Genomic DNA, 22287 nt, shown 5'->3' on the forward strand with positions numbered 1-22287 from the left:
GGGGGCTCCAGACTACACACCCAGACTATCATGGGGGGCTCCAGACTACACACCCAGACTATCATAGGGGGCTCCAGACTACACACCCAGACTATCATAGGGGGCTCCAGACTACACACCCAGACTATCATAGGGGGCTCCAGACTACACACCCAGATTATCATAGGGGGCTCCAGACTACACATCCAGACTGCTGTTATAGGGGGCTCCAGACTACACATCCAGACTGCTGTTATAGGGGGCTCCAGACTACACATCCAGACTGCTGTTATAGGGGGCACTCTAACCCATTTTTTACAGGTGCATTCTGATTGGCTGATCCAACATTTTATCAATTTCAGCTCATTATAGGCCCACATAGCCAATTAACGGCCATTTGGCAACCATGGCCACCAGGACAGTTACTAATCCCCATTTGCACTGTAAACAAATTTACTGTACACAGCGCGCGGTACAATGTGCCACGGGGATATAACAATTCACAAAAAGATCATTATACCAGGAACATAGACAGGTATGAGGGAGAGGCGAAATCAGGGCGGTGAGCCGTATTTGTATGAAAACAGGACCTCGGGCAAAGCTTCCGAGGGAGAGGTGTCAAATGAGGATGAAAATAGTTGGGAAACTGCAATCCTATTCCCTTCAATGGAGCTGAGCCGTAATTCTTCACTTTGTCTGTGGACTGATGTGGCGCTGATTCTAGAGGAAAGCAGCCATTTGTTCTAATTTTGAAGCCTGAGTTGAAGACCATAGGTAGCCATCTAGTTCCAGCCTTAGGGTGACCATATGTCTATGTCATGACTACAATGGACAGTTGACCTAAATCAGTTCCAGATGAAAAGGACACAAAAGGTGTCTGGAGCAGCGGCAGGGGGTCAGAATCAATCCCCCCATAAACATTCACAACCACAAGGCAGGAAATGGGATTCTTCCATTTGGATCTTCTCCCAGCCCCATCTGCCCTTCCACACGCTCCCTGGCCTGGCCTGTGACATGCAGCTGGAATAGGAGGGGGGAAGCGCATGGATATATATGCATATGGGGTCTGCACTTCCTGTGGGAGAAGGGACAATGCCAGATAAACAAAGCAGCAGATAAAGCCAGAAAAATAGATAAATAGCTACATACAATATTTCCCCATCAAAAAGAAGATCTCAGGTTGATCACAGCAATCAGCTGCAATCTATCAAAAAGTATTCAGTTTCCCTACAGTGCCACCGCAGGAGAAATGGAGCATTACACTTTGTAATCAAGGTCTGTCCATTTAGTGCACAAATGGGCTCGGAGACTCCAGTACCGCTCCCTACTCTGCATAAAACATGATGATCCTAAACTGGACATCCCCGGTCTTTCATCTCACGATGGGAGCTGTAGTTTCAGTTTGGCAGCTTGCACAACACATGAGTAGACAGTTACAGCATATGTCATCTCCTGGTGTTTTTTATTAATCGTACAAATTTGTAAATGAAAAAAAAAAAAACTGGATCCGATAGGACTATTTCATCTTCTATATGTTAGATATAACACATTAGATAATCATAGACCCTCCTGCACAATAGGTACCGTAAACTCTTCACGTAACACTTGACCTTGGTGGGACAAAAGCCTATTATGAAATTAATTTGTAATCATACAATGGTCCTGGTTTTATGTGGATAAGATCTGTGGTCTGGATGGGGGCCAGTTTTGTAAAGATTTGGGTGATAGCCAATAAGGATGTATTTTCACCACACCGATTTATCTGGGTAGTGATTAAGTGCACCACCCCATCCTGGGCGGAATTGAAGGCCACCTTTCCTTGATCAAATCTGCCTCGGAAGAACAAAAACATTGAAGAAAAAAAATACAATGAAATGGTGCGATTTTTTAGCATTAGGAAACCATCCCAAGGGTTGGCAGTCAGAGGCTTGGCCGAAAAAGACCAACACCTTTGAACATGAAGAGATAAAGTGGAGTCAACCAACAGGATCAACATCTCTAATTCTCAGGTCAACAGGAACAAAAGCAAATAAACATGTTTAATCAGTCAATGCTAGCCTTGAAAATTTGGCTAATAGGAGTCACATGTTCTAAGAGAGCAATGTTCTCAGGCACGGAAAGGTACGGCTGACATAAAAAAAAGCTTTACACAATACAATTTGGATATATACCTGAACTTTCTACAATATATTAGTAAACTGGGCTCCATAGTCTTCCAATTTTAGCAGATAAGGTCTACTCAATGACGTCAGAGCGGACCAGTGGTTACCATCAACTCAGTCCAGGGCTTTTTCTACTCATAGTTAATTTTTCACTCCTTTATATTAAGGCAAGGGTCACAATCTTCACTTACACAAAGAACTGGACAATACGTCCTGAAAACAGCTAAAGTTAATTAGCTTTGTTCTAGAAGAGGAACCGTGTCGATTTTTGAGATGGTACCACTTTTGTAGTTAAGCCATATTGTTGGGGAGAAACCCTTAGTCCATAGCTTAGGCATAGGCATTCCTGCCTGTATATTGAGGGAATATGCCACAATCTACTCTTACATATTCAAAGAACTGGACACAATGTCCCAAACACATGTAAAGATAATAACCTTTCCTCTAGAAAGGGACCTGTGTCAAATTTTGAGAAGATATTACCAATCTTGTAGTTGAATCATGATGTTGAGGAAGAACAGTAGTCACCAAGTACCTCCAGTTCATGGCTACAGTCAATGACGTTTGTCTTGGAAGAGAATCAGTGCCGAATTTCGAAGAGGACACATTTTGAGATGACAACACTTTTGGCGTCGAACCATGATTTTGAGGAGGACCAGTGGTTACCATCAACCTTTAGTCCACCCCTTTCTCCATTCCATGATTTTCACTAACACATTCAAAGAACTGGACAAAATGTCCCAAAACATCTAAAGTCTTTGTCCTAGAAGAGGACCTTTCCTGAATTCAGAGATGGTGTGAATCTTGTAATTGAAACCATTGGCGACATGTAGAGCTCCAGAACTTTGAAGTCCGCCCATATTAAACTAAGGATGGTCAGACCACCAAAACTGAGAGTCGAATTCAATGTGTATATAATGGCGAGCCCATATCTAATGTTGGATATTTACTGGGTGCATTCTTCACCCACGTCATGTAAATACCAGCTGAGATTCTCTGCTAACATGACGCCTTGAGGGCGAGTTTCTTTCAGTGCATGCTCTGTTGACAGCAGCCACATCCGGGCTATAGCACATAGCGCGTCTTTAGCAAGGAACCTCCCCGTGACATAGCATGAAAAAGAAGAGGCATGACCAGAACATGAGTCAGGCGCAGTCACGTCATTAAGCCTATAGTACCGACACAAGAATGCTGTCGTTGTGCGTGCCATCGCCCATCATGACTACTTGGATCTTTCTCAGAACTAAAAACTTTGTACAACTTCCAATTTACAGATGATGGTGCCATCTAAAGTGCTGGTGAAGTAACTTTCCATTACAGTCTACTGAGGTTGACCATATTGTAAGTTGCATCTTCATCATGCTTATGGTGATGAAAATGTTGTGATACTCCTTCGAAACGTTATATGGTCACTTTACCCTCAATAAAGTGCTCACTTAGGTTCTTTACCACTCGAAGGACGGTGGTAAGAAATAAAAGGAGTGAAAAACGATGGTGGATGGAACATGTGCTTTACTGACTTAGGTTGGTCCCGATCAATCAGAAAAGAGTTAGTGTCCTTCAAGTAGACCCAAGTTTAGACTTGCCATCAGAAAAAAAAAACATAGATGATCTTAAACTGTGAGACATAAATAGTCACCAAAGGTAACATTTTGAGTCCATCACTTTACTTTCTGGATTGATGGATGGTGGGTCCTCGAGATTATTTCTCTGATTAGACCCAAGGTGCTCCACTCAGACTCATAGCGGACTATAGACATGAGAATGGTTGGAAGAATTTATTATCATTCTTTTGTTATCTCCCAAATTGTCCGCAAGTCATTGGTCATGTTTTTTGTTCCAACACACTGACGAGAGATAATTGTCCCATTTTTCTACCTTCATATGGTGGCCAGTTTCATTCCCAGTCTATGGTGAAATTAACTTTTCATAAGCATCTTCATATATACCGGGGTGCACAGAGGTCTGGTCGTAATTGTACCCATATAGATTAGTTACCACTAGTGGTAACTAGTCCACCTGTGCCTTGGTCCTCACTGCGTCACTATTTTGGAGAACGGTCTTTTCCCAATTACTGCAGGAGTCTACATCTTCAAATCCTCCCAGTACGGTTCATTCAGCTTAACATAAAAAAAAATAAACCAAGATGAAAAGCTCAGGATATAATTGCAATTAGGTAGGAAACAAGATCCGGCGGTTGCCGTGTTCCTGGATAATTAGTTTGATTAGCACAATGAACATATTACTGTTTGGCTTTGGCAGGAGGACACGGAACTTCACGAGCTTGACAATTAAGGCTCTGTTCACATTGGCTCACTGAAATACGCTTTTCTGTTTTGTCAAATGGGCTGAAAAATGTAATTTAAGCTGTGACCCATGAGTCAAACGACGAACACAAACATAATGGGGTCCATCGGGTTCCATCATGGTGTCCCGTCATCGGGCATACCCCAACCAGCTTTATTGAGGGGTATACAGGAGATCTTGCAGACCAGCCAAGCTGGTTAGCCCCGAATGTCCACTCTATTTGACCCCTGGACTGCCTGACTTTTTTGTTTTGAGTTCTGCCTGACCTCTGAACTTTGATCCTGTGTTTCTGACCTCTACTAGTTCAATTATTTCCCCACCTCGCTCTACTCTACTGGTCAGCGGCTACTCTGCAAGACACAACCTGGAGGCCACCAGTAAATTCCAGATCTCTACATTAAGGTTAAAAAGACTGATCAATGGGATAAGGGTTAAAGACTTGAGCTGTGGGATTTATGCAGCAACAAATCGGTCTGCATAGGAGCTGTGGTCTCAAAACGGCAGTAGATTTTGAATTAGGACCGTCTGAAAACTAGCAGAGTAATAAAAAAAAGTTGGTGGATATATAATTTATTGCTATTATCAGAGTAGTATTAGGGTGAATAGATTAGTATTAATATCCAGCAGTAGTAAATAACCTGCTTGTTTATGGTTTCAAAGTAGAAATACAGAGGGTGAAATAAGTATTGAACATGTCACCAATCTTCTAAGTAAAATATATTTCTAAAGGTGTGATTGACATGAAATTCTCACCAGATGTCGGTAACAACCCATCCAATCCAAAAAGGCAAATAAGTCAAACCATAGATGTCCAAAAATTAAATTACGGTATGTGCAGTAATGTAAAATGACACAGGGAAAAAGTATTGTATACATAAAGAAAGAGAGGCGCAAAAAGCTATGGAAAGTACTGACACCAGCTGAAATTATCAGTAATTAGAAAGCAATCCTGCTACTAAGTGAAAAATAATATCACCAGGTTCAACTGATGGCCTAAAAAAGGAGTCTCATCACTAAGGTCCCACACGAGGAACATTTAATGATGGGTAAAACCAGTGAGCTCTCCCAAGACCTTCACAACCTTATTGTTAAAATAACATACTTATGGCATTGGTTACAGAAGAATTTCGAAACTATTGAAGATTCCAGTGAGCACTGTTGGGGTGATAACCCAAATGTGGAAAGAACATAATTTCACCATAACCGGCCAGAACCAGGTGCTCCCCGCAAGACAGAGGAGTGAAAAGAATTATCAGAAGAGTTGTCCAAGAGCCAAGGACCACCTGTGGAGAGCTACAGAAAGACCAGAAATCAGCAGGTACAATTCCATAATGCATGCAACCTCCATGGCCTGTATGCACACTCACCACACAACCTCCATGGCCTGTATGCACGCTCAACACACAACATCCATGGCCTGTATGCACGCTCACCACACAACCTCCATGGCCTGTATGCACGATCACCACACAACCTCCATGGCCTGTATGCACACTCTCCACACAACCTCCATGGCCTGTATGCATGCTCAGCACACAACCTCCATGGCCTGTATGCACACTCACCACACAACCTCCATGGCCTGTATGCACACTCACCACACAACCTCCATGGCCTGTATGCACACTCTCCACACAACCTCCATGGCCTGTATGCACACTCACCACACAACCTCCATGGCCTGTATGCACACTCACCACACAACCTCCATGGCCTGTATGCACGATCACCACACAACCTCCATGGCCTGTATGCACACTCTCCACACAACCTCCATGGCCTGTATGCACACTCACCACACAACCTCCATGGCCTGTATGCACACTCACCACACAACCTCCATGGCCTGTATGCACGCTCACCACACAACCTCTATGGCCTGTATGCACGCTCACCACACAACCTCCAGGCCTGTATGCACGCTCACCACACAACCTCCATGGCCTGTATGCACGCTCACCACGCAACCTCCATGGCCTGTATGCACGCTCACCACACAACCTCTATGGCCTGTATGCACACTCACCACACAACCTCCATGGCCTGTATGCACGCTCACCACACAACCTCTATGGCCTGTATGCACGCTCACCACACAACCTCCAGGCCTGTATGCACGCTCACCACACAACCTCCATGGCCTGTATGCATGCTCAGCACACAACCTCCAGGCCTGTATGCACGCTCACCACACAACCTCCGGGGCCTGTAAGTTTGGAGGTGGTAACATCATGGTGTGGAGCTGTTTTTCAGCATACGGCACTGGAAAACTTCATATAATTGAAGGAAGGATAAATGGACAAATGTACTGAGACATTCTTGATAAAAATATTATGCCATCTACCACCAGGATGATGAAGATGAAACGAGGGTGGACACTTCCGCATGACAATGATCCCAAACACACAGCAAAGGAAAGTCTCAACTGGTGTCAGAGAAAGAAAATAAAGCTGCTAGAATGACCAAGCCGATCACCGGACCTGAATCCAAGAGAAAATGTATGAAAGGAACTAAAGATCAGAGATCATAGAAGGAGCTCACAGAAGCTTCAGGATGTGAAGAGTGTTTGTGTGGAAGAATGGGCCAAAATGAAACCTGAGCAATGCCTGCGACTAGTTTCTCCATATAAGAGGCTTCTTGAAGCTTCATCACCAACAAAGGCTTCTGTACCAAGTATTAATTAAATTTCACTAAGCGTGTAGGGAATGTGTGTTATATCCCAGCAGACGATGTGTGCTCCCCGCAGACACCGCACGCACTTACCTGGAGTGACAGTGTGTGACATTATATATTTAGCCTCATTATAGACGCAATTATATGGCAGTCCCCAGGCTGGTGTCCTGACACAGGGAAGCTGGGTAGAAATAGGACTTTTATGTCCTGAAAAGCCGACATTCATTTGGAAGTGCTGTAAACATGACCCTGACCTCTACACCGAGCCAACCCAAGGAAGGCGGACAATATAACGAGGCAAGCACATTACCTGGAGCCCAGGGGCCTGCGACCAGCAAGAGGCCCGGATTACATTATTCCATTTTTCAATGCATCAGATTCATAGTAATTTGCTATTTGGGGTCTGCTCCATCAGAGCGCAGTTACAGTCGGTAACTATGGCTGCACTGTCAATTAGGGTCAGACATACACTTAAAGGATAATTTTTTATTAATACGTGTATTTTGGCCTGATAGAAAGTTTGTATGTCTTCTTTTCTGAGCTGCAAAGACCACATCCAAGGAGGGTTGACCCGATCTTTAATGGGGGTCATACATCAGCTGGGAGGAGCTCAGAAAAGACTAGGAAAAAAAAAGAGTCAGAAAGTTTTCTATCTGAAAGAGCTCACTGACGGATTCTCAACTAACTCATCGTTCTAAAATGTGCAGGGGAAAGAAAAAGCATGGAAAAGCCAAAATATGTAACAAAACCCAAATGCAGAAATTATTTTTAGACCAAAATTCAAGCATTTAAGTAAAAAAAAACAAAATGTTTCCCAAAGTTGTTTGTATCCTTCAAATTCATTTCCAGCCGTATGAATGGATGAAGTTTGCGGCTCCCTTTTTTCTACCATACTTTATACCGCAGCTCGGTGTGCTCAGACTGGCGACTGCACAAGCTCACCAGATGTATATCAGGGTATCGAGCGGTTCCATGCCTCCATGCTTTACACTGCAGCTCTGGCTGCTCTGATTAAAAACCAGAAGAGACAAAACCAAATGTATTTATTATGGAAAGGTCAAAGTATAAATTCAGCATCCATCACCGCTGCTGGCAATTGCCATCTTAACCCCCTCAATTCCCTGCCACCCTGGGATTATGCCAGAATTATGGCAGGAACTGAGCAGAGTAGGTAAGTATCACACCGGGTCCTATAGTCACGGGTCCTATAGTCACGGGTCACTGCAGTTCCTTCACACCAATCCCCAGATTTCATACATTCCCCTCCTCCTGAACTCTTACTAGTTCCCCGGCTCTGCTTTATGTCATTACAACATTTCAAGGCTTCTCAAGCTCTGCAAAAAAATCCCAAACTGCTTGAGCGCATAGTATCAGGAAGCGGGGGCAGGGGAGAGGAAACAGACCCCCAACAGAAAGCCGAGGCCCCCAGGATACTGTAAACAGAGTGGAAGAAGAGGAGCAGCTTGTAGTATGCTTCCCTGAACACCAGAGAAAGCAATCAATCATGTCACTGCCAGTCTCCGATCACTGCCGATCATTAACAATCTCTGATCACTGCCAATCTCTCATTTCTGCTGATCATTAACGATCAATGCCGATCTCCAATCACTGCCGATCTCAGATCACTGCCCATCTCTGATCAGTACTGATTTCTGATCATTCTCCAATCACTGCCGATCATTGCTGATATGAAATCACTGCCAATCTCTGATCATTGCCAATCTCTGATCACGGCTGATATCTGATGACTGCCGATCAGATCAATGCCCATCTCTGATCAGTACTGATTTCTGATCATTCTCCAATCACTGCCGATCATTGCTGATATGAAATCACTGCCAATCTCCGATCATTGCCAATCTCTGATCACGGCTGATATCTAATGACTGCCAATCAGATCAATGCCCATCTCTGATCAGTACTGATTTCTGATCATTCTCCAATCACTGCCGATCATTGCTGATATGAAATCACTGCCAATCTCCGATCATTGCCAATCTCTGATCACGGCTGATACCTAATGACTGCCAATCAGATCACTGCCCATCTCTGATCAGTACTGATTTCTGATCATTCTCCAATCACTGCCGATCATTGCTGATATGAAATCACTGCCAATCTCTGATCATTGCCAATCTCTGATCACGGCTGATATCTGATGACTGCCGATCAGATCAATGCCCATCTCTGATCAGTACTGATTTGTGATCATTCTCCAATCACTGCCGATCATTGCTGATATGAAATCACTGCCAATCTCCGATCATTGCCAATCTCTGATCACGGCTGATACCTAATGACTGCCAATCAGATCAATGCCCATCTCTGATCAGTACTGATTTCTGATCATTCTCCAATCACTGCCGATCATTGCTGATATGAAATCACTGCCAATCTCCGATCATTGCCAATCTCTGATCACAGCTGATATCTCATGACTGCCGACCTCAGATCAATGCCCATCTCTGATCAGTACTGATTTCTGATCATTCTCCAATCACTGCCGATCATTGCTGATATGAAATCACTGCCAATCTCTGATCATGGCTGATATCTGATGACTGCCGATCTCAGATCAATGCCCATCTCTGATTAGTTTTGATCTCTGATCACAGCCGATCTCCAATCACTGCTGATCACAGATAACTGCCGACCATTGATAACTGCCGAGCACTGCCGATCATTGATAATTGCCGATCACTGCCAATCATTGATAATTGTCCATCTTTGATAACTGCCGAGCTCTAATCTTTGTCAATCTCCAGTCATTCATGATCATTGATATTTTTACAATTTTTTTTTTATTCTAAAACTTGAATTTAGATTTATTTTAACTATAATGTAGTAGCATATATCTATACTCTGGTATATTTGCCTATGTATTAATAAGCAGAAAATATGGTAAGATAACCTGTGGGGGCCTTGCTTGGACCCTCGCTGGTCTGCCCATACTAAGTATTCTGACTGCAACCCAGCTTTCCTACTATCATAAATAAAGAAAAAATAGATTTTTATACAAATTGATAGAAGAGAGTCTATAGGGACAATTCCAATATTATGTACCCATTACCCTGATCACACACAGGTCTGAGCTGGCACGTTGTGTACTCAGTTACATTGCCACTGACCTGTATAATGATGTGCATATAATATATAATATGCCGGTCCTCACCTGTTTGCCATTCTCGGTGCTGTGGTTATTTTGCAGCTGGTCCTCCAGGCTTGCGTCCTCCTTGTTCTTCCATATCTCGCCATTATTGTTGCCCACAGACGGGGAGGACGGGGCGCTGGAGTTGGGGTGGGATTCGGGGGGTGAGCTGGATTGTGAAAGGCGCCGGTACTCATCGGCTTCTCTGTCTATGACCAGCAACCGCGTCTCATTCTCTATGGCTTTAATGCGTTGTACCACCTGGTAAAAAGAGGAAAAGCTGCAAATTACTACACCGATCCCTGAAGCCTGATCCCTTCCATGCATTTAACATTAAATCTATAACTCTGTTCATCCTGATCCACCTAATGCACGACTAAGAGTAGTATTTATACATACAGTACATTAGGTCAGGGTGAACATCAAAGGATCAGCTCCACAATCTACCCAGGGAACACAAAAAAAAAAAAAAAACCACATCAGCAACCTTTACAGTGTTTAAAGGGGACCTATCACTTTCCATAAATATGTACATTTTTTACCTGTTGTAAATGCCCCTGTTCTCCTGAATCCGACACTGTTTTTCTTTTGTCCCTGCGCCTCTCCATTCCTGAGATGTGACCCCCATCTTACCTGTACATAAATTTAGTCTTTTGATCAAAGTAGGTGTGGTCAACAAGGACACGCCCACGCAGAGGAGTTGAGGACTACACCCATCCAGGGAAGATGGGACTATATCTCAGGAATGGAGAGGCACAGGAAAAAAATAAAAACAGCACTGGATTCAAGATAATGGTGGCATTTACTCTCCTCCCACCTCTCATCTAACTTGTTGTACGACAATCTACAATCTGGTTTCCGCCCCCATCACTCAACTGAGACTGCCCAGACCAAAATCACTAACGACCTACTTACCGCCAAAGCTACTGGACAATACTCTATACTCCTCCTTCTAGACCTGTCCTCTGCTTTCGACACAGTTGACCACTGCCTCCTACTGCAGATGCTCTCCTCCTTTGGCATCAAAGACCTCGCCCTATCCTGGATCACCTCGTACCTTTCCAACCGCACATTCAGCGTCTCCCACTCCCATACTACCTCCTCATCCCACCCTCTCTCTGTTGGAGTCCCCCAAGGCTCTGTTCTAGGACCCCTACTCTTCTCAATCTATACACTTGGCTTGGGACAACTCATAAAGTCCCATGGATTCCAGTACAACCTCTATGCTGACGACACTCAGATCTACCTCTCTGGCCCAGACGTCACCGCTCTGCTGTCCAGAATCCCAGAGTGCCTATCAGCCATATCCTCCTTCTTCTCCTCTCGCTTCCTCAAACTCAATGTGGACAAATCTGAACTCATCATCTTTCCTCCATCCCACAAATCTTCCTTACCTGACCTATCTATCGCAATCAATGACATCATGCTTTCCCCTGTACCCGAAGTCCGCTGCCTCGGAGTAACCTTCGACTCTGCCCTGTCCTTCAAACCACACATCCAAGCTCTTTCCACCTCCTGTCGCCTCCAGCTCAAAAATATCTCCAGGATCCGTCCTTTCCTCAACCCCCAATCTACTAAAATGCTTGTGCACGCCCTCATCATTTCTCGCCTTGACTACTGCAACATCCTTTTCTGTGGCCTCCCTGCTAACACCCTTGCACCTCTCCAGTCCATCCTTAACTCTGCTGCCTGACTAATCCATCTCTCTCCTCGCTACTCCTCCGCTTCCCCCCTCTGCAAATCTCTTCACTGGCTCCCATTCCCTCAGCGTATCCAGTTCAAATTGCTAACTCTGACCTACAAAGCCATCCACAACCTGTCTCCTCCATATATCTCTGAACTAATCTCTCGATATCTTCCCTCACGTGACCTCCGGTCCTCCCAAGACCTCCTTCTCTCCTCCACACTTATTCGCTCCTCATCCAATCGCCTCCAAGACTTCTCCCGAATATCTCCCATCCTCTGGAACTCTCTGCCCCAACACGTCCGACTATCAACCACAGTCGGATCCTTCAGACGGAACCTGAAAACTCATCTCTTCAGGAAAGCCTACAGCCTGCACTGACACCGCTGCTGCCTCATCACCAACGAAGCTACCGCCTCACCAACACCGGAGCTACCGCCTCACCAACACCGGAGCTACCGCCTCACCAACACCGGAGCTACCGCCTCACCAACACCGGAGCTCCTGCAACCCTCAACCTACTGTCTCCTTCCCCATAATCCTGTAGAATGTAAGCCCGCAAGGGCAGGGTCCTCGCCCCTCTGTATCAGTCCGTCATTGTTAGTTTGTTTACTGTATGTGATATTTGTAACTTGTATGTAACCCCTTCTCATGTACAGCACCATGGAATCAATGGTGCTATATAAATAATAATAATAATAATAATAATAATAATTTACATCAGATACAAAACATAGTATATTTATAGCAAGTGGTAGGACCCCTTTAACTAAATTTTCTTAGAGTGTCTATTTTAGTATTTTAAAAGGAACATATTAAGATAACAGAGAAGAGTCGGTTCCTCTCCTCTTTAAGTCTTTACTGTACAGTTTTCAATCTTATATTGTAAACAAGAACAGTCTCAAGTCTCAAGAAGAGATTGTGAAAATTGTGAGAACATTGTAACACAAAGTAAATGAGATAGTTGCAGTACTTTTCAATATGGCGTACCTCCCATCCTATAAAGTGATGGCCTATAGTCACATTATGACTTGGGGGGGGGGGGGGGATCTGACCTCTGAGACACCCCAAGATGTAGAGGACATGCGTCACTTTCACTGTATCCCCTCTGTTCTGCGACCTATGCAGGGAAACGTTATCCAAAAACGGACCACCCATGGGAGCAATATCAATGGGGGTCCCAGAAAGTAAATGTGATGGCATACCTAGTTCTAAAAAAGAATAAGACCCCTTAAAGCAATTTCCGTACAGATTCCCATGCATGTAGTGGACCACCCACCCGACTGCCCAAGTGCCAGTCCTTGTATACATATCTTGTGCCAGTCCCTGCGTACATCTGGTCTTTTGCAGAGGACATGATTTCATCTTGATCCCGTCGTTGTTTACACTGATTCCAAGGGCGGCAGTATACCCCCGAGGGTCCGGGACCACTCACACACCCATGCTTATTTATGGAAAAATCTCATCTTGGGGACAATGATCATTGTTCTCCATGTTTGGGCACTCTGCCCATTTTACAGGTTCTCACCGCGTGGACAGAAGTTCAGATGTAGAGGGGGAAAAGTTAGAAAAGTTTCCAGAAGCTTCTTGATGCCCACAATTATCGGGGGATCCATTGCTACATTACTCCACAGGACACAGTCAGGGATGGGCCCAGGACGGCTCACCTCATCGCTATGTCCCAGTTCCTCTCAATACCTGATTACGTCTATACAATAAGGATTAGATACCTGAGAAGGTCACCTGGGTTGTGCCAACTGGGCAACTTCTCAACAATGCCAGCGGCTGGCCCGCTGCGTAAACAGTTATCACAACCCTTCTTGTTTCGCAGAAATAACGTTTAAAGGGAAAGTCAACTTTTTATCACATGAGGGTCTTCAGCCAGGGTCTTTCCCCAGCGATGCCCACCAATTAATAGAATAAAATGGCCGGCACACTCTTCCTTCGTCGTCAGAATCTCTAACTCCATCCACTCTGAGAACTGCTCATCCTGATCTTCCTAGTTCATGATTAGAATCCCAGAACTACAGTTAAGACTAACACAGGGGAGTAACCTGAAGCCTCCATGAATTGGAGGACCTATAGAAATGATCATCTCTCTCTCTCTCTCTCTCTCTCTCGATCTCTCTCTCGATCTCTCTCGATCTCTCTCTCGATCTCTCTCGATCTCTCTCTCTCTCTCGACCCGACTTTGCCAAAAGTCGGCGACTTTTGAAAATGAACGATCCGTTTCGCTCAACCCTAATGGGGAGTAACATAAAGCCTCCATAAAAGAACTGTTGGCCTAGGACCTGTAGCAATGAGCATCCTGATCCTCCTGGTTCATGACTGTAATCCTACAAATAACAGCACTGTGTGACACAAAGACCTCCTTGCTTTTTTCCTACAGGCAATGATCATCCTTATCTTCCTGGTGCATGAATATAATCTCAGAACTGCAGTTGTGACTGACAAATAGGAGAGCAGCACTAAGCAACTATATATTCCCCTACAGACATATAGAAATGATCATCCTGATCTGCCTGGCTCACGAATATATGCAGATAGGACTGACACATAGATAGGGGACTAGCATTATACAATCATGCATTCTCCTAGGCACAGGATTTATAGCAATGATCATCCAGAGCTAACTGTTGCAGTTAGTCTTGACCCACAGATGTGGCAGTAGAAAAAAAACAAATATTGATTCTCCCATGGGCACAGGGCACATTCTCTCCTTGTGCACGAATATAATCCCAGAACTGCAGTGAGGTCAGATAGGGACAGGACAGATAGGAATGATCATCCTGAGCCACCTGGTTCATGAATACAATTCCAGAAGTAATGACTGACACGCGGGAAAGGCAATGTAATGAGAGCGAGGGAGCACGGTATGAAAAATCATAGAAACTTCATTGTTTCAGTCCAGAACAGAGTGACCGCTCCACTTTGGGAAAAAAAAATCCCCCAAAAACTGAAAATAAAAAGTGTAAGGAAAATAATAATAAAAAACCCCGATGTCCCAGGTTGTGAAGTGACGACGACGAGACTGAACACAATGTTACTCAGAGATCAGTGACAATGGAGAGAAGGCAGCACAATGTGGGGTTATGTCAGCGCCACTGACACTGCCAGACACTGTGTGCTTAACCCCTTCACAGGGGCGCTGATCCGACAGCACAGAGCAGAAGGACTATTGAGCGAGTGCACTGTAAGCGATTGCCTCAATCCATCAATTGCACTTTATGGGGGGGGGATCTTAGATAGACGCTAAAGGGGACCTGTGTGACCCCCCTCCCCCTGGTAAAAATGAGCCCATTTATTAAATGACCTGCTGAACACGTTTAGGTTGACCTCAAATTCCCCGAAGGTCAGGTGCGCCAGCGGTTACCATGCACTCAGTTGTATAAGACTGCGGCCCCCGGGCATTATAATCTATAAATAAAGCCACCGCATTAAGAGGCCTGGACTCATTGCAACTGCAAATACTCTAGGATGAACCCCTCGTGTCACGTCTCAGCCAACATTATTGTCATCATGGGAAAAAGTGCTACCATCACTTCCAAAATGTCACCTGTCCCGGAAAGGATGTGTTCCCTTCTTCATAGATGGGGTATTACCGGATAGTCCTTGTAAAAACAAGCACGTCTGCAATTTACCGCTGGTTAAAATGTTCATCCATTCTTGAGATATTAACATTTTCCTTTTGCTTACAGCTCATTGCCATGGAGACCGACCACCTCTGCTGTCTAGCTTGTAAAATCTAGCCAGGATTAGTGGCTAACAGCGTGCTCCGGTGATCCTGGTCAGCTTTAAAACAGTACTCACAAGGTCAAGACAAGAGAGATTGAGAGAGTTTGTAAGCGCTGCGCGTGTTCTACCGTCTAGCAACTGTGGTCGGTCTCCCAGGCAACCAGCTGTAAACAAATGTAATGTGTTAATATCTCAAGAACGGATGAAAATTTTAGCAAGGAGTAAATTGCAAAATTGCTTCATTTTAAAAGATCTATTGGACAATATTCAAGTTCTAAAAATATCGTGACCTGAAAGAGTGAAAAGCGACCAGTATGTCAAGGCAAGAATGGTAGTGCCATTTTTGAAGGGTGTAACTTGTATAAAAGACCCCGTAACTCTCCTGACTCCCCCTTACAAATGAGGGATCCGCTCGGCCAAGTGTTCTTGTCTTTTCAATGGGAAAAGGATCAAGCGTTGACATTTTTCGGAGACCCACATACCCATAAATGGCCTGGATCTGACAGGAGAAAGGTGACCGAGTGACCAAAAAAATGAGTCCTATAACAGATACTATGGCCGACGATGGCCGCTGTCAGACGGCTACTTCCAGTCTAAATTTCTGCTTCCCAAAGAAAAATCTTGGTGTAAATATTAAGGAAGGAGTGGAATGCCGCAGGTACCTGCTAAGTAGGAGTAATATGAAGGGGGATGGGGCAGCCTTGTGAGTAAGACTCAGTATTCTGCACCCTCCCGCAGATAATAATACCGTAAGTATTACGCAGGGTCTAATGAAAAACCCAGGAACCTAATGATATACTGTAGCAGGACAGACTCGCCCCCAGAGCTTGCTATTAAAGCCGGCGGGGTCTCAGCAGCAGAGACGTGTCAATCAGCTGCCTGTAAAGCTCAGGAGTGAGACGGTGCTAATGTGGACATCAATACAGACGCCTGTTTACGAGGCCGTACAAGATGTTTTCAAGTATCTTGCGCTATTCTCAAGAGATCCGTGTCATCACGGGACTCGGCACAAAGCCTGCATTTAACTTGGATCCTGACTGAAGCCAGGGAGATAAAGATACATTCAATGTTTTGTGTAAGCGTTGTTTTTTTTTTAATCAGGCATTCACGTAAAGGGATTATTTCCCATCTTCATAACTTTGTATTATCGGATAGCTCTTGTAATTACAAGCAATTTTGCAATTTACTGCTAATTAAAATTTTCATCCGTTCTTGAGATATTAACGCCTTTCTTTTGTTTACAGCTCATTGCCTTGGAGACCGACCACCGCTGCTAGACAGCAGAGCATGTGTAGGGCTTGCAGGCTCTTTTCTATTAATCTTGTAAGCGCTGTTTTGAAGCAGGAACCCACTGTTCCCTACTAATCCTCTCAAGCTTTATCGCAGTGCTTGCAAGGTGGACAACAGAGGAGGTCGATCTCCTAGGAAACGAGCTGTAAACAAAAGAAAAAAGATAATAGCTCAAGAACGGCTGGAAATTTTAACAAGCAATAAATTGCAAAAGTGCTTGTTTTTACAAGCTCTATCTGGCTATACCCATTTAAGAAGATGTTGACTAACCCTTTAATTACTGTCAAGTGCCAAATCTGTCTATGAATTGTGTCAGGTACTGTGGATTTTTTTTTTTATGTTTTTTAAGTACCGTACATTATTCGGTAAAATAAATGGTGCCATGCAAAGCTACAATTCATCCTGCAGAGACAAGCCCTCGTATGGCAATGTGGAAGGGAAAAAAAAAGGGAAATATGGCTCTTGATGAAAGGGAAGGAAAAAATGAAGGTACAAAAAACTAAAATTGGCTGCGTCATTAAGGGGCTAAAGAGGAATTCCTACCTAAACAGGTTATCAATCATTCTCCAGACAGTTGCGGGTCACATCCATTGCCAGACAGGGGCTTCAGCTCCCGTGCTCCCCTGGTTCTACCCTGGTTACAGGAGGAGCTGAAAACAAGTCTGTATGTGACCTGACACTTCATTCATCTCCTCCTGGCCTTGTGGTCAGGGTTGGACGGAGAACAAAATTCCCAAGTTCTGGAGATTCCTGATCCCAGTGATCATATAATGCTTCACGGACTCAGTGATCATTTACTATCAAATGGATCTCCCTAGTTCATCTTATCGCCAGGAGACACTCACAATAATTAGGTTACTATATTGCACCACAGTAGGTCCAATTAGGCCCGGATATGACCCCACAGGGGCCGGGTGTTCACAGTACTCAATAAATACCTGCACTTCCATCTCACATGCCTGTGGCCTGACCGTGATCCCAGGACCAACAGCCTTATTAGCCCTAAGCACCGTGCCAAGTGGAGCCCGGCCAGCGGCATCATCTACTGGGAAGGGGCCAGCACCCGCGATGCTGAGAGAGAGAGGAAAGAGAGAGAAAGAGAGAGGAGAGAGAGAGATAAAGAGATAAAGGAGAGAGAGATAGAGAGGAGATACATAGAGAGGAGATAGAGATAAAGAGAGGAGATAAAGAGAGGAGAGAAAGAGGAGAGAGAGAGGAAAGAGAGAGGAGAGAGAGAGAGAGATAAAGAGATAAAGGAGAGAGAGATAGAGAGGAGATACATAGAGAGGAGATAGAGATAAAGAGAGGAGAGAAAGAGGAGAGAGAGAGGAAAGAGAGAGAAAGAGAGAGGAGAGATAGCGAGAGGAGAGAAAGAGGAGAGAGGAAAGAGAGAGAAAGAGAGAGGAGAGATAGCGAGAGGAGAGAAAGAGGAGAGAGAGAGGAAAGAGAGAGAAAGAGAGAGGAGAGAGATAAAGAGATAAAGGAGAGAGAGATAGAGAGAGGAGATAAAGAGAGGAGAGATAGCGAGAGGAGGGAGATAAAGAGAGGCGAGAGAAAGAGAGGAGAGATAAAGAGAAAGAGAGAGGAGCAAGAGAGAGATAAAGAGATAAAGGAGAGAGAGATAGAGAGAGGAGATAAAGAGAGGAGAGAGAGATAAAGAGAGGAGAGATAAAGAGAAAAAGGAGAGAGAGAGATAGAGAGAGGAGATAAAGAGAGGAGAGATAGCGAGAGGAGGGAGATAAAGAGAGGAGAGATAAAGAGAAAGAGAGAGGAGCAAGAGAGAGATAAAGAGATAAAGGAGAGAGAGATAGAGAGAGGAGAGATAGCGAGAGGAGGGAGATAAAGAGAGGCCAGAAAGAGGAGAGAGAGAGGAGATAAAGAGAGGAGAGAGAGGAGCAAGAGAGAGAGATAAAGAAAGGAGAGAGATAAAGAGATAAAGGAGAGAGAGATAGAGAGAGGAGATAAAGAGATAAAGGAGAGAAAGAGAGGAGAGAGAAAGAGAGGAGAGATAAAGAGATAGAGAGAGGAGCAAGAGAGAGAAAGAGAGGAGAGAGAAAAAAGAGGAAAGAGAAGTTAGAGAGAGGAAAGAGCTAGAGAGAGAAGAGAGACAAGACAGAATCAGAGAGAGAAAGAGAGAAGGGAGAAAGAGTAGAGAGGGAAGAGATAAAGGAGAGAGAAAGAGAGAAAAAGAGATAAAAAGAGAGGAGAGAAAGAGAAAAAAGAGGAAAGAGAGAAGATAGAGAGAGAAAAAGAGAGTGATAAAGAGAGGAGAGAGAAAGAAAGGAGAGAGGTGGAAGAGAGAGGGGATAGATTTAGTGAGAGAAAGAAAAAGAGAGAGGAGAGCGAGATATAGAGAGAAAGAGAGAGATAAAGAAAGATAATACAAGGATGCAGGTGTCTGGCCTTCCAGGCATAGATCTATACTACAAATAATTAAAAAAAATAAATCCGGCACCATTCTGGGGAAACACCAGACCAGATGTCAGCTAATCGCCCATTGGGGTTCAGCAAATGAGAAACGTTGAAGCTTGAAAAAAAGATTCTCATTTTGAACCAAAACGTTACTGGGCCCCAATGGGCGATTCACATTTTCTAGTTTTCCCTAAATGTTGTGCGGCCTTTATTTATTTATGTTTAATAGAGTACAGGGGTATATAATGTACATGGAGTATATAATGTACAGGGGTATATAATGTACAGGGGTATATAATGTACAGGAGTATATAATGTACAGGAGTATATAATGTACAGGAGTATATAATGTACAGGGGTATATAATGTACAGGAGTATATAATGTACAGGGGTATATAATGTACAGGAGTATATAATGTACAGGCGTATATAATGTACATGGAGTATATAATGTACAGGAGTATATAATGTACAGGAGTATATAATGTACAGGAGTATATAATGTACAGGGGTATATAATGTACAGGAGTATATAATGTACAGGGGTATATAATGTACAGGAGTATATAATGTACAGGCGTATATAATGTACATGGAGTATATAATGTACATGGGTATATAATGTACAGGAGTATATAATGTACAGGGGGTATATAATGTACAGGAGTATATAATGTACATGGAGTATATAATGTACAGGAGTATATAATGTACAGGGGTATATAATGTACAGGGGTATATAATGTACATGGAGTATATAATGTACAGGGGTATATAATGTACAGGAGTATATAATGTACAGGAGTATATAATGTACAGGAGTATATAATGTACAGGGGTATATAATGTACAGGAGTATATAATGTACAGGGGTATATAATGTACAGGAGTATATAATGTACAGGCGTATATAATGTACATGGAGTATATAATGTACATGGGTATATAATGTACAGGAGTATATAATGTACAGGGGGTATATAATGTACAGGAGTATATAATGTACATGGAGTATATAATGTACAGGAGTATATAATGTACAGGGGTATATAATGTACAGGGGTATATAATGTGCAGGAGTATATAATGTACAGGGGGTATATAATGTACAGGAGTATATAATGTACAGGAGTATATAATGTACAGGAGTATATAATGTACAGGGGTATATAATGTACAGGAGTATATAATGTACAGGGGTATATAATGTACAGGAGTATATAATGTACAGGCGTATATAATGTACATGGAGTATATAATGTACAGGGGGTATATAATGTACAGGAGTATATAATGTACAGGAGTATATAATGTACAGGGGGTATATAATGTACAGGAGTATATAATGTACATGGAGTATATAATGTACAGGAGTATATAATGTACAGGGGTATATAATGTACAGGGGTATATAATGTACATGGAGTATATAATGTACAGGGGTATATAATGTACAGGAGTATATAATGTACAGGAGTATATAATGTACAGGAGTATATAATGTACAGGGGTATATAATGTACAGGAGTATATAATGTACAGGGGTATATAATGTACAGGAGTATATAATGTACAGGCGTATATAATGTACATGGAGTATATAATGTACATGGGTATATAATGTACAGGAGTATATAATGTACAGGGGGTATATAATGTACAGGAGTATATAATGTACATGGAGTATATAATGTACAGGAGTATATAATGTACAGGGGTATATAATGTACAGGGGTATATAATGTGCAGGAGTATATAATGTACAGGGGGTATATAATGTACATGGAGTATATAATGTACAGGAGTATATAATGAACATGGAGTATATAATGTACAGGCGTATATAATGTACAGGAGTATATAATGTACATGGAGTATATAATGTACAGGCGTATATAATGTACAGGAGTATATAATGTACATGGAGTATATAATGTACAGGAGTATATAATGTACATAGAGTATATAATGCACAGGGGTATATAATGCACAGGGGTATATAATGTACAGGAGTATATAATGTACAGGGGTATATAATGTACAGGAGTATATAATGTACAGGGGTATATAATGTACAGGAGTATATAATGTACAGGAGTATATAATGTACAGGCGTATATAATGTACATGGAGTATATAATGTACATGGGTATATAATGTACAGGAGTATATAATGTACAGGGGGTATATAATGTACATGGAGTATATAATGTACATGGGTATATAATGTACATGGGTATATAATGTACAGGGGTATATAATGTACAGGAGTATATAATGTACAGGGATATATAATGTACATGGGTATATAATGTACAGGAGTATATAATGTACAGGAGTATATAATGTACAGGCGTATATAATGTACATGGAGTATATAATGTACATGGGTATATAATGTACAGGAGTATATAATGTACAGGGGGTATATAATGTACAGGAGTATATAATGTACATGGAGTATATAATGTACAGGAGTATATAATGTACAGGGAGTATATAATGTACAGGAGTATATAATGAACATGGAGTACATAATGTACAGGCGTATATAATGTACAGGAGTATATAATGTACATGGAGTATATAATGTACAGGCGTATATAATGTACAGGAGTATATAATGTACATGGAGTATATAATGTACAGGAGTATATAATGTACATAGAGTATATAATGCACAGGGGTATATAATGCACAGGAGTATATAATGTACAGGGGTATATAATGTACAGGAGTATATAATGTACAGGGGTATATAATGTACAGGGGTATATAATGTACAGGAGTATATAATGTACAGGGGTATATAATGTACAGGGGTATATAATGTACAGGGGTATATAATGTACAGGAGTATATAATGTACAGGGGTATATAATGTACAGGGGTATAT

At 42.8% G+C, this 22287-nt stretch overlaps 1 protein-coding gene across 2 annotated transcripts in view; it reads right to left on the minus strand.

Annotated features, from left to right (window-relative positions):
• NHERF2 (NHERF family PDZ scaffold protein 2) overlaps positions 1 to 22287 on the minus strand; it is an 87368-nt gene that overhangs the window by 58496 nt on the left and 6585 nt on the right. For both annotated transcript variants that reach the window (XR_011314730.1, XM_069734597.1), the window contains exon 2: positions 10294 to 10530. Coding sequence is in view for 1 of the 2 variants with exons in the window: in XM_069734597.1 (XP_069590698.1) it covers positions 10294 to 10530 (237 nt within the window). In the remaining variant the exon portion in view is untranslated. The remainder of the gene's footprint in view (positions 1 to 10293; positions 10531 to 22287) is intronic.

The sequence above is a fragment of the Ranitomeya imitator genome, chromosome 7, assembly GCF_032444005.1.
Source record: "Ranitomeya imitator isolate aRanImi1 chromosome 7, aRanImi1.pri, whole genome shotgun sequence".
In the NCBI taxonomy this organism is placed as follows: Eukaryota; Metazoa; Chordata; class Amphibia; order Anura; family Dendrobatidae; genus Ranitomeya; species Ranitomeya imitator.